Source organism: Enhydra lutris, unplaced genomic scaffold (genome assembly GCF_002288905.1).
Source record: "Enhydra lutris kenyoni isolate GAN:26980312 unplaced genomic scaffold, ASM228890v2 scaffoldscaffold33, whole genome shotgun sequence".
NCBI lineage: Eukaryota > Metazoa > Chordata > Mammalia > Carnivora > Mustelidae > Enhydra > Enhydra lutris.
The window spans coordinates 9685483-9699188 of record NW_019154117.1 but is presented as its reverse complement, the minus strand read 5'-3'; the positions used below and the strand labels follow the sequence as shown (position 1 = coordinate 9699188).

At 41.4% G+C, this 13706-nt stretch overlaps 1 protein-coding gene across 1 annotated transcript in view; it reads right to left on the bottom strand.

Moving 5' to 3' along the window:
• Window positions 1–13706, bottom strand: part of LOC111153612 (phosphoglucomutase 5) — a 231052-nt gene that overhangs the window by 204351 nt on the left and 12995 nt on the right. Inside the window, exons 2-3 of the mRNA XM_022512745.1 lie at window positions 9803–9965; window positions 3122–3268 (exon numbers count right to left, since the gene is read on the bottom strand). Coding sequence (XP_022368453.1) covers window positions 3122–3268; window positions 9803–9965 — 310 coding nt within the window. The remainder of the gene's footprint in view (window positions 1–3121; window positions 3269–9802; window positions 9966–13706) is intronic.

Here is a 13706-nt window from a genome sequence, read left to right as displayed (position 1 = left end):
GAAGAACACTGGGAAGTGTAAAAAAGAATCACTACCCTAACAGCATGAAGTTCTGACCACAATCCCATCATAACCCTAGCCATCATGCAGGAAGCCAAGTGTCCATTTGTACACTAAGTCACAAAATTAAGGCACAATCAAGATCCTACAAACTTTTTTGGTCATAAATGGGTACACATAATACAAGTTATACATTCCTCTTTGCAAATGAAGAATCAAACACAAACTTAAGTAATTAAGATAAATCTGCACCCTTTTATCCCATCTTCCTTCCACCACATCCCTCCCAAAGAAGGCACACAGCTCAATGCTAAGAGACATCTTGGCACACCCAAATGCCTCTCCTGTGGAGGTAAGCCAAAGAATCACTCGGGGGGCTTAAAGGGTCACTTTAGCAGTGGCCCTTATTTTCTAAATGCCATTATGCCAACCAAATCCAGGGTTAGATTGGTGATGAAGGATACATTCCTGAGTTTGTACTGTGTGCCCAACCCAGTACCCATTTCAGGCTGAATGCCAAATATTTAGAAAACTTCATTAAACATAAGTATTCCCCAATGTTTGGTACCCCCCCAGTGACCAGGAACCCAAAACTAGTCTTTTCCACTTATTTGACAGATATACACAATGCAAAATCCATTACATTTTTCAAACTTGGCCATCAACATATAATTAACACTAAGAAAGTATTTTCCTAGAATACTAGATATTTGACTCTTTTAGCACGAAAATTTGTCCATAAACCCTGCTTTTAAGTTCATAGTTAAATTTTGAAACATATGTATGTTGTTTTTCAAAATTTTCAAATACATACTACTTTGGAATTCTGAAATACTTAAACCTGCACAAAGGATATGACCAATCCACTTTTAATAATTTTCAGTAAATCCCAGCTATAATATTTAATGGATGGAATTATAATATGTTATAATTAGATAGATGAAACTATTCCTTCACCTGGTCAAATACCATCTAAAAATATTTTTCAGGGGCACCTGGGTGGCTCAGTGGGTTAAGCCTCTGCCTTCAGCTGAGGTCATGACCTCAGGGTCCTGGGATCAAGCCCCACATCGGTCTTTCTGCTCAGCAGGGAGCCTGCTTCCCCTGCCTCTCTCTGCCTGCCTCTCTGCCTACTCGTGATCTCTGACAAATAAATAAATCAATTATTTTTTTAAACAAATAAAAATATTTTTCCTTGCACTTAAGTTAATATAGTATGTATGTCCATTTAAATATAATGTAATTATTTTTGCATGAACACAAATCATTTTTAATCTTTTGGCCTGAGAATAATATTAATTCATACAATAAATTAAGAATTAATCTTTATGAAATATATATGTAAAATGGTTATAAAGGTAAACTTTATGTATATTATACCATAATAAAAAATTACTGTATGAAATAAAAGATCATATTCTTTTAGATATAGAAGTCTTAGTCCACAATATGGGATAATATTTTTAGCTATTTTATTCTGGTTCTTTAATTCTTGAACTACTTGCCTAAATACAGTTGGTATTCATAGCAGATAACACACAGTAAACAGAAACGTAAAAAACAAGGAAGCAAGTAAAATTCAGTGAAAATTGAAAGTTCATATCAAATAGTTCAGGCTCTTGAACCCTTAAGGTGAAATGCCAAGGAATGATGTGTTTGCAATTAACTCAAAGGCTTGCTCAACATTTAAAACACCAAGAACACAGCACGTAAATTATCCCAAACAATTATCTTCAAATTCTTCTTGGGAGCCAGGGACTGGGAGCCAGGGAATTCTTCTACCCACCTCCTGGTATTCACAGCATCTTAGAAATCTCATCAAATTAGCAATATGACGGCAGAAAGAGACTGAACCTGAGCTTACCAACGAGACCAATGATTTAGGTCTCTTAGGCAAGCATAAAAATTGTGAAGATACCAGAAGTAAATAAATCATTTGTAACTTCTTCCTGATGGTAATGTCTGATTTTTCCCAGTCATCTTATTGTCCAATTTTTCCAAATATACATAAATGAGCATATTTAAATCCATTTCATCTACTATACCCCTGTTTATGGATGTCAAACCACTGTGTGTTCATGTATGTGTGTGTGCTCCCAGCAAGATTAATAAAAGGAGACACCATTATTTCCAATATCACATGGCTTCTGATGAATTTCTGCTGGTTAGCTAAGCGAGCAATTGACTCAAAATCCTTCAAGAAGAAGATACTAGTGTTGGCTTAACAGTGTGACACCTCAATGTCCATTTCAAGCTCTCCTCTGCTTGTCCCTTCAATGCCATGTGGCTGCGAGCCTGGTATTTAATCTTTTCAGCTAAATTAATTTATTTGTCAAACAAGGAAAATATTTTAACACAGACTGTATTTAAGCGTATAGGACATTAAAGGAGTAAAAAGTTGGTTTATGGCTAATTGTATATGTTCTAGGAAAAAGCAACAGGGTAAAAGAGGGGGGACTAATATGCATATACATGATATTAGTGATGCTAATACGGTTCAGTATTAATCTGTAAAATTAAAAGTTATAATCTGAGTACTTCAGAAGTTTCAATCAGTCTACATTGTAGGATATTTGGGGCAATTTCATGCCATTCTTTGCCTCAATCCGTTTGGTGTTTACTGAGTTCCTTTCAAAAATCTCCTCACATAGTGCTTGATATAGAATGGTGATCCCTCGCGCGTTGAATCAAGGTGAACAGCATGGTCCTGGCTTGGAAAGAAATCGCCTACCTTCCATGAGAAATTTTAGTAGCCCCATTACCTTGTTAGTTCTCTTCACTGTGTAAAATATTCCAGTATCTTCACTGTAATTGATTAGAAAAGTGAAGACATGTTTTGGCGACTCATAGCCTATTCTTGGGATGCCATAAGGGAGTCAGCTGTGACATTTTTCCAATGTTGAAAGTGATCTAGAATTTGGGAAGTCATTTTTGAAATTGCCAGTCCTGAGTATCTTGGCTGCTCCCACTTCCCCGTGCACCACAGTCATATTACTTCTGTTTATCAAGTCACTCCCAAAATAGACCATCCAATCACTTTAGGGTGTGCCCTCCCATGCGGGAAGCAGAGTCACCGCCACCCATGGAATGACTCTGACTTCTTCAAAATATAATCTATTACCTCTAAATGGCTTGAATTTGTTCTCCAGGTCAAATTCTTGTCTTCCAAGCCGAGATAGGTCAATTCGAAGATCAGGGCATATGGCATATTCCTCGATTGTTTTGCTGATCTGGTAGATTTTGTCTGAGACCACATCTGGTGCAGGACCTGCATTTGGAAATAGCACACCACCAAAACTAAATTTTTTAAAAAGCATCTGCAACTTCAATCAGAGGCATGTTCCCTCCTTCACCACCAAGCAAAAGAAAGATTCATTTGTTCTCGAAACAATGGACAACGGTTCACAGTTCAACTGTTCTCCATATTCCCTATGTTGTATTCACCCATGATGGAGGAAATTTGGTCAGCCTCACCTGTTCTATGTAGGCTAATAACCCATATGTTTGTTTATCTGAATCCATTTCTGAGCAATGATACATCTTTCCTAAAAATAGGTTCACACCTGCCGGGGAGACCCAGTTATGTAATCAGCTTTTTTCAGGATATGAGACACCAACAGGATATGCACTTGACAAAAATGAGGGATTCCAGATTCAAACTGCAGCCTCCCAAGTGCACCTAGAGAAAGAACATATGAGTTCTACTCCCAGGTTGGCTGCCTTGTTGAGGCAGGAGCTTGCCAGGGTTAAATGCTTTCCCCGACTCAGGCTCCCTAATGACATCCAAGTTTTTAAAATGAGGTTTAAGTAAAAATATTTGATGTGTTTCCTCACAAGATCAAGAGGACAATTAGGCTGCAAGAGACTTTAAATGAACATGAAATCAAAAGTTGTCCCCCTTTCAGCTTCTTTTTAAATTTTGTTTTGTGCTGCAAGTCACTTTAGATTTTTTGCAGTAAGTTTGGAAATCAAATGAGTACAGTGCAAGATCTGAAATATCAATGAGAGACAATAGATAGGTTTTATATGAGATATACTTGCCAACTCGACTGTAACTTTCAACCAAAAGGAAATCAAGAAATAATTTCTTTTCTATCCCAATCCTTCAAGCTACACTGTCCAGGACAGTAGTCGCTAATGGTATACAGCTATTGAGCACCTGAAATGTGACTAGTGAAATTGATATGTGTTGTAACTGTAAACTACACATCAAATTTTGAACAGTTCATAGAAAAAAATGTTAATCGGTTACATTTAACTTTTATAGTAACTTGATGAAATAATATTTTCAGTATACGAGGTTTAAAAATGCATTGTTCATGGGGCGCCTGGGTGACTCAGTGGGTTAAAGCCTCTGCTTTTGGCTCGGGTCATGATCCCATGATCCTGGGATTGAGCCCCACATCGGGCTCTCTGCTCAGCAGGGAGCCTGCTTCCTCCTCTCTCTCTGCCTGCCTCTCTGTCTACTTGTAATCTCTGTCAAATAAATAAATAAAATCTTTAAAAAAAAATGCATTGTTCATTTCACCTTTTTTTTACTTTTTTATGTGGCTACTAGAAAGTTTAAAATCCTGACTCACAATACATTTCTATTAGGCAACTCACAATATATTTCAAAAACATAGCACTGTTTTTGTCTCCCCATAAATGCTCATTGAATACATAAAAAGGAATACTACCCAAACACAACAAACTGTATACATTAACTACGAGCAGATTTTTTTTGTATATCAATTATACCTCAAGAAAGCTGTCTTAAAAATAAAGGAAGGGCAATGTCCCCATTCTACTGCATGGAAAAGAGGCCTACTAGATTTTAACCATACTTCCTTGTCCTTTAGGAAAAGCAAAGGCTGCAAAGGAAAAAAAAAAAAAATGGCCCTCCTCCTCTACTCCACACCATTTTTTATCCTTTCACAAAATGTAAAACAGTAAATAGCCTTGTTCTGTCTTTGCCTTTTCTATGCTTGTCCAGTTGGAGAATGCATGAATATCTCCCTGCTCCCTTAGGTGCCACTGTATTCTTTGACTGTGTCCCTCACTTTTAAAAAACCTGATTTGATGACAAAGCACACTGGCTTCCAAAAGTAAAACAACTTCTAGCATGTTCCTTTTCTGTGATGCCACTCGACCACCCATGTGGTTAACCTCACAAGCTCGTCATCAACCTCTGCATCTACCAACTGCTTCCCAGTTCCTTGACTCTTCTGCTCTAATGAGTTTTCCTCCTCATTTTAGTCAGTGGCTGGTAAAGTCATATCTTAAATATTATTGCCTCTTGAAATCTTTTCAAAAATATCAAATTTGAGTGTCTTCTGCCCATTGAATTCCTTATCTGCCAGCTACCCTCCTCCACACCTCCGCTGAACCTGCTCTTTCCTGAACTAAGGTCCACTGTCTGAGCCATACCTTTGTTAGCATAATAACATGAGCCTACATTTATTGAAACTTACATATACCACATTTCACACTTTACATGGAATTCGACACGCACAGAAAGCAGATGAAATAGGAGTTATTATTATCCTCAATTGCCAAATGGGGAAACTGAAATTTGAAGAGGAAGAGATCCTTAACCAAGGCCCCTTCACTGGTAATAGACAGAGGCTGGATTTTGAATCCTAATAGTCCGATGCCAGCTCAGACACCTGTAACGAGTACCGTTCCTCCATGCCTCCAAAGCCATTCCCCAACCCTGGGACATCACCATCATCTGTCCCCACTGCTACAATTTCCAGACTCCCACATATTGCTGGAGGTAGTCAAAAATTATACCAAGTGGCTCCCCCTAAGAATGAGGCTGCTTACCTTTACGACTTCTCATGCATGAATCATCAACACATTTCCCATTGTACCTTTTATAGAATATGTCCCCAAGTCCTGCCTCTCCTTATCCCATTATCTCACCACACAATCTTTCTTCTTACTTTCTTTTTGGAACAGGTATAGCAACTATTACCCCAAACTTTCATTCTGCACCCCTCAGAATTGCTTCTTTCCCCATCCTTGCGATCTTATCCAGAAGTTTTGCTCTCTTCCCAGAATCTAGGCTCTAACTGAGCTCCACACCTTAAGAATTCTGTGACACTGGTCAAGCTTTTTAAACCATTTAATTCCTCAGTGATTTCATCGGGTTGTTATGAGGATTAAATGAGATCGGGTATGTAAAGTTCTGAGTACGGTGCCCAGCACATTATAAGATTCCAAAAAATCCAGTATCTTTATTATGGATCCCATTTCCCCTCTACCATCTTCCCCTCTACTTAAAAACATCCTCAGAATGGTCCTGTCCTCTAAATGCACTTTAAAAGTAACATAGTTCCAGATGTGTCCTAGTTCCCTGGCTGTGCCTACTAATTCCGTAGACACTTAGTCTTTTTTTTTTTTTTTTTTTAAGATTTATTCATTTATCAGAGAGAGAGAGAGCTCATGCACGAGTGCGGGGAGGGGCTGAGGAAGAAAGAGAGAGAGAGAGAGAAACAGACTCCCCACTGAGCATGGGACCCTATAAGGGGCTCAACACCGCTGGATTCCAGGATCCGGAGATCATCAGCTGAGCCCAGATCAAGAGTTAGACGTCTGACCAGCTAACCACCCAGGTGCCCCAAGACACGTAGTCTTTTAATTCATTCCATAAAATGTATCTATACGACACACAATGAAAAGAGATGAATGTCTCTTCAAGGAAAGAAATTATGGTAAATTTGATTCTTCTTTGAGTAAGAAGAAACCAACTGAATCTTTCCATGCCATTAGGAATGTTAGCTTCATTCATGATGCCAAGACATGCAAATATAAAGAATTAAGCATAAGAAAGGGACTTTCAATACAGTTAAAAGCCAAAATCTACGGCTGAATACGTCTCATTTCCCCCTGTACTTTAGTCTACAAAATGGGTATTTAAATAATATCTTCTCCCTTTATGCCTCACAGGATATCACAGAGATGACTGAGATATTTTTGTAAGATATGAAATCAAATATAAATTCCAAATACTTACTTTGGTAAGCGTTGTCTAGGTTGGCAACTTTTAAATCACATTTCTCTACAAATTGCCACTTTCTGAGCCCATTCAATTTCCCATGATAACAGCATATAGAATACCTGAATCTTGCCTGTTTTTTCCTGAAATCCTCAAGGGCTGCTGCAAGACTAGATGTGGGTCCTCGGTATGCTTTTTTTTTTTTTTAAAGATTTTATTTATTTATTTGACAGAGATCACAAGTAGGCAGAGAGGCAAGCAGAGAGAGAGGAGGAAGCAGGCTCCCTGCTGAGCAGAGAGCCCTATGCGGGGCTCATCCGAGGACCCTGAGATCATGACCTGAGCTGAAGGCAGAGGCTTAACCCACTGAGCCACCCAGGTGCCCCTCGGTATGCTTTTTAATGAAACGAAACTTCTCGAAGTATACAACACTTCATAAAGGTGTTTTTTTTAAAACACTCGATGTGAGTGGAGTTCATTTGTTTGGATAATGTCCAAAATGGCTTCAAGGAGGCAGAAAATAATATTCTGGCCAAAAATAATTCATAAAGGTAACTATTGTTGGTGAAAATTACCTACTCCTGCAGAAATGCAGACTCAGTGTTCTATATTAAGACTAAGAGACTTAACAACCAAATGTAATGCATAGTTCTTGGATGAATCCTGGTTTGAATAAAACAGCTATAAATAGGGCGCCTGGGTGGCTCAGTTGGTTAAGCCACTGCCTTCAGCTCAGGTCATGATCCCGGAGTCCCGGGATCAAGTCCTGCATTGGGAGTCTGCTTCTCCCTCTGACCTTTTCCCCTCTCATGCTCTCTCTCTCGCTCTGTCTCTCAAATAAATAAATAAATTCTTTTTAAAAAAAAACAGCTATAAATAACATTTTGGAGGCAACTGGAAAATGCTGAATATAGATTAGGTTTTAGGTAATATTTGAGAATTGGTATTATTTTTGCTAGGTGTGAGTGATAATGTAGTTATGTTAGAATATGTCTTTCTTTTAAGAGATGTATTCTGAAATATTTAGGTATAAAATGTCTTCATGCTGTAATTTACCTTAAAATTCTTTACGGGAAAAAAAGTGCAAAATGGAAAAGCAAAGTAATGGACACAAGCTACCCATTTATTATTCTCACCTTTATATATGTTTAAAAATTTCTTTAATTCACCCCATACCCATATCCCACTGCACAAAGACCTCTAAACTACATTTCTGTAAATAGAACAAATAGTGAAATGATTCTAAGCATTTCAGGGAGAGAAAGTCAACACTATAAGGAAGAAAGATGTCTACAGGTTATGCTAAAAAATCATTTGTCTAGCCTTGAGCAGCCATGTGAATTTGAGCAAATCAATAACAGCCTCTGGGGGATTTATTTCTTCATCTATAAAATGACAGAAATGGACTAAATGACTTAGAGGGTCTCTTCCAGCTTTAAAATTCAGAGTCCTTCCATATCAGATAAGCATCCATGAGATCAAGTGGGTTCAAGATCTCATTAGGCCACTTCCTTGTCATGTCACCTCAAGGGCTGTGGTGGTTCGTTTTATATGTCATTCCACCTGGGCCACAGGGTGCCCAGATATTTGGTTAAACCTTACTCCCATGTGTCTACAGGCCTGTTTCTGGATGAGATTAGTATCTGAATCAGTAGACTGAGGAAAGGAAAGCGCCTTCCCCCAATGTAGTGGCCTTATCCAACCCACTAAAGCCTGGACAGAACAAGAGGCTAAGTGAGGGAGAATTCACTCTCTCTGCCTGGCTTCTGGCTGAGACACTGGTCCTCTCCTGCCCTGGAACCCGGACTCGGACTGGAACTTACACCATCAGTTCTGCTGTTTCTCAGGCCTTTGGACTCAGACCAGAACTCCACCATCAGCTCTCCTGGGTCTAGAGGTCTCGGGACTTTTCTGCCTCCATAATCACGTGAGCCAACCCCTCTCTGGGCCCTGGGGCAGGTGAGGCTGCGAGCAGACCCTTTAAGAGCTGTCCCTCAGTTCGCCACAGCCCCAAGGGTCAAGGGCATGAGCCAGTTGGTCTTCCAAGACAGATGTGTAGGGGGCTCATCTCTCAGGTGGCAGTCTTAAGAAATGGAGTACCCAATGTAGAGTACGAGCCCTCCCTTCCTCAGAGAGAAAATCTGGATTCTGCATTCTCTCCAGATGGTGGACTATTTGGCCAGCAGTGAGGTTTATGGTGAAGTGGTGTCCCAACTTCTCCCACCCATTCTGACATGGTTTCCCTCTCATTTGCCTTGTGTAAAGGGGCTGCTCTGCTTGTTTTTAGGTTTTTTTTTTTTTTTTTTCAGAGGAAAGTGGTCCGTCTTTCTGTAGGTGCAGTGTGTCCATGACAGGAGGTGAGTTCTGGATGTTCCTACATCACCATCTTGAACCAGAACCCAGCCCACTCCTCATAATAAATCTCTATATAGCCCACTGTTCTGGTCCTCTGGAGAAACCTAATACAGCACTTCACTGGAACTTTCTGTGCAATTTCTCCTCCACCCTGCTTGTCTACCACCGAAGGGTCACTGTAAGACTATGATAGCTGAGATACATAGGTGGCACAGTCAGTTAAGCATCTGACTCTTGGTTTTGGCCCAGGTCTTTATCTCAGGGTTGTCAGGTCGAGGCTCACGTCAGGCTCCGTGCTCATTGTGAGTCTGCTTGAGATTCTCTCTCTCCTTCCCCCTCTGCCCCTCACCCTTCTCTCACACATGCTGTCTCAAATAAATAAATACATCTTTTTTAACAAATAAGACTATGACAACATAATAGGACAGAAATCGGGATGATTAAGGCAGATTCTAAGCCACATACCTCCATTGGCAACATTGAACTTCACTCCAAACTCTCCCCCTGGTCCTCCAGGGCAATGGCTGGCTGTTAAGATAATTCCACCAGCTGCCTTGATCTTCCTGATAATGCAGGAAACAGCAGGTGTTGACAAGATGCCATTCTGCCCAATAATCAGTCGTCCAATCTAGATCAGCCAAAGAAAAAAATCAATCCAGTTATATGGAATCAGAGGCATTTCAATGGAAAGTGTCCCAAGCTCTGTTAAGACATAGTAAGTCACTTGGCAAGAGGAATTGAGTGGGCTTTGGGTTGGGGGTGAAGGAGAGCTCTGGCATTGTCTCTCCTGCAGGGTATCTCCACCACCACTGGGGCACCCACATCTAGAGGTCAATTACCAAACTGGATCAGCCTCATTGACTTTTAGTAATTTGAAACATCGGCTTTTGATGATCAAGGGCTTGGCTTGTACTAGGCAAGAAGTTCTTAGTTTGTTACTGGCTTAGAAACTCTACACATGAACATACTAGAAATTATAAAAAAAAAGAAATGGAGTGCTTCTCTGCTTCACCTCCCTCCTCTCTCTTCCTCAGCACAGGCCCATACAGGAGGGACCTGGCTTACCATCGCCTCGTCATCAGCGGGTATATTGAACTGCCTCTGAATAACCACTCTTATGGAGGCAAGAATTTTATTTCTGCCCCTGACAACATGTGCTGGAGACAATAGAAAAATTATCCAGTCATGCTAAGCAGAGATCTGGAGGTCATCCATGGGTGCGGGCAGTCTTTCTAGAGCTACAAAAGTGACTTTAAAAAAGAAAGCCATATAACCCTGCAGAGTATGACTCAGCATGCTTGCTCTTAAAATAAAGACCAATGTCATCCAATCTAGTGGTTCTCAGATGTTACAATTCAGAATCCTAATGAAGCCTTAAAATTACCAATACTCAGACTGCATCTCGGACTAATTGTATTGGAATCTCTGGGGGTAAAATTAAGGCTTCATGGTCTTTAAAGCTCTACAGGTGATTTCAACATTCATCCGAGCTTAGTGATCAAGTCTCCTTGTTAAGGATCAGCAGCATGGGCATCCCCTATGAGCTTAGTAGAAGGGCTAAACCTCAAGGTCCACTCAAGACCCACTGAGGAAGAATCTGTTAAGTACCTTAACAAGATCCCCTCCCCCCCTTCCAGTTAATTCATTTGTCCATCAAAATTTGAGAAGTACTGCTGTGGCCCACAAGGGAAGGCAAGCTCTAGTATCCAGCTCAACACCAAAATTACCCTGGACCCAACTACAGCAATGCTAGAAGTAGGTCACTGACTGAAGAGGACAATGAAGGAAGATACAGGAAAAAATGTACAAAAAGCGGGGGTGCCTGGGTGGCTCAGTGGGTTAAAACCTCTGCCTTCAGCTCAGGTCATGATCCCAGGGTCCTGGGATCGAGCCCCACATCGGGCTCTCTGCTCGGCAGGGAGCCTTCTCCCCCCACCCCTCTGCTGCCTCTCTGACTATTTGTGATCTCTGTCAAATAAACAAATAAAGTATTAAAAAAAAAAGCACAATGTAAAGTTATATTCACTTTGGGGCTACAATTTGGAAAAAATACAGAAATAAATATATACAATTTATTTATCAAATAGTCGTGATTATAGACCAACTTAACTAAATTTCAATTATTTCTTATTTGAAAAGATAATACATATTCTGTTTAAGAAGGTTAATGTGAGAAAATATACTTGAAAAAAAAATACCAAGCTTTAACATTTTGGTTATAATTGGAGGGTTAACAGAAGACTAAATTCTAGTTACCTGGAAATTTCACCTATGCAGATGTGCTCATTAACCCAACATTACCTGAAAAAGAGGTAACGCTGAACACTGTGTATAAACCTAATTGTGGGACATCTGAGGCATGGTAAGGGCTGGAGGAGAGGCATGAGAGCAAGTGATGGAGTTTCTAAAGTCAGACATAGAAAATCATAAAGACATGTGTATCCCCTGGAAATGCTCACTAAGAGGGGACTTAAGCAGACAATGATTTTAAGAATCAAGCGGGTAGAATCAGCCTCCTTCGTGTGAGTCGGATCAGCCTCCTTCCTGGGTAGCCACACCTGTCACTGACCAATGGACTCGGGAACTAAGTTCCATGAGGAACCCTCACGGTGGCAAGGAGGGAGGTGGTACATGGACTCAGCACCATAACTTTCCTCTCACCAAGGCCAGCCTGGCTCCAGCCACCACTGGGCACCCAACAGAGACCAAAACTGAATCCCTAATATGGCACCATTGCCAGGGTGATCAGCTAAACACCCAGTGGCAGGTTGATTACAGTTGGACCACTTCCCTCACGGAAGGGGAAGAGCTTTGTTCTTACTGAAGAGGACACACAGAAGAGAAGATACACCCGGAAGAAGAAGTGTGAAGACAGAGGCAGAGATCAGAGTAAGGTGGCCACAAGCCAGGGAATGCCAAGGAATATGGCAGCCACCACACCAGAAGCTAGAAGAGGCATGGAATGATTCACCCTTAGAGTCCTCAGAGGAAGCATGATCCTACTGGATTTCAGACTTCTGGCCTTCTTCTAGCAACAGATAAAAGAAATATAACCTTTGGAAACCCTGTTGTTTAAAGAAAGAACACTCCATTTCGAAGTTAAAAGATCTAGATGGGAGCCTTGCCTCCACCCCAGAGGAGGGCAAATCACTTCACTTTTCTGAGGCTTCGTGTCTTCATCTGCAAAGCTGAGAATCTTAAGATGAGATTTCATAAAGAAAAACCCTTTGTGAAATTAAACATGACATGTTACCATCACCCACCTCGAACACTTGGTTTTTTAAATTTTTAAAAAGATTTTATTTATTTATTTGAGAAAGTGAGAGCATGAGCAGGGAGAAGGACAGAGGGAGAGGGAGAAGCGGACTCCCAGCTGAGTGCAGATGCTGGCGCGGGGCTCGATCTCACAACCCCGAGATCCTGACCTGAGCTGAAATCAAGAGTCAGATATTTAACTGCTTAACTGACTGCACCCCCCAGGTGCTCGCAAAATTCACTTTTTTTTTTTTAAAGATTTTATTTATTTATTTATTTGACAGACAGAGATCACAAGTAGGCAGAGAGGCAGGCAGAGAGAGAGAGAGAGAGAGGGAAGCAGGCTCCCTGCTGAGCAGAGAGCCCAATGCGGGGCTCGATCTCAGGACCCTGAGATCATGACCTGAGCTGACGGCAGAGGCTTTAACCCACTGAGCCACCCAGGCACCCACAAAATTCACTTTTAGACAGTAGGTTATCCCTTACGCTACCACTTCACTTTCCAAACAAGTCCTAGAAATATTGCCCTCCACCATCACCATCACAGCAGACGCTACCTTAACACTGCTTTTGTTTAGGGCATTGGCGCAGGCGGCAACTGACTTTTTTTCCTGAGTGAAACCCAGTCTGCAACCCGGGGCATGGTGGAGTGGGGTGGGGGGTTCAAGTCAAGGCATCCTGCGGATCCCTGACCTTCCCACGAGGGGCACTGGGGGAATCACCACTCGCATTCCCATACGGTCTGGCTTTGGCTGGAGGAAGGGGAAACCAGCCTGGTCTTCACCTGCTACTGGGGAACATGTCCTTCCGTTCCCATTTGCAAAGGGGTTCAAGGTGGCCCCTAGTGCAGTGTCATGTACACAGGCAACAGGTGGTACACACATCTAGATCCCAGGATCCACAGGTAGCCACGTGCACACTATCACAGGGACGCTCGCAGACCTACTGAGGCACGTTCAATTTGAGTTTGTTCCTACCTAGGCAACACTTGCAGAGGCTCCATAAAGAGAGGACGTAGCACGGGCTGGCGTGCAATGAGTCACATTTCCCAGGGTGCCATTACTTAATCATCTCCCTGTATCTAGTCTCCTAGATGGAGGTCGGAACCACTCAC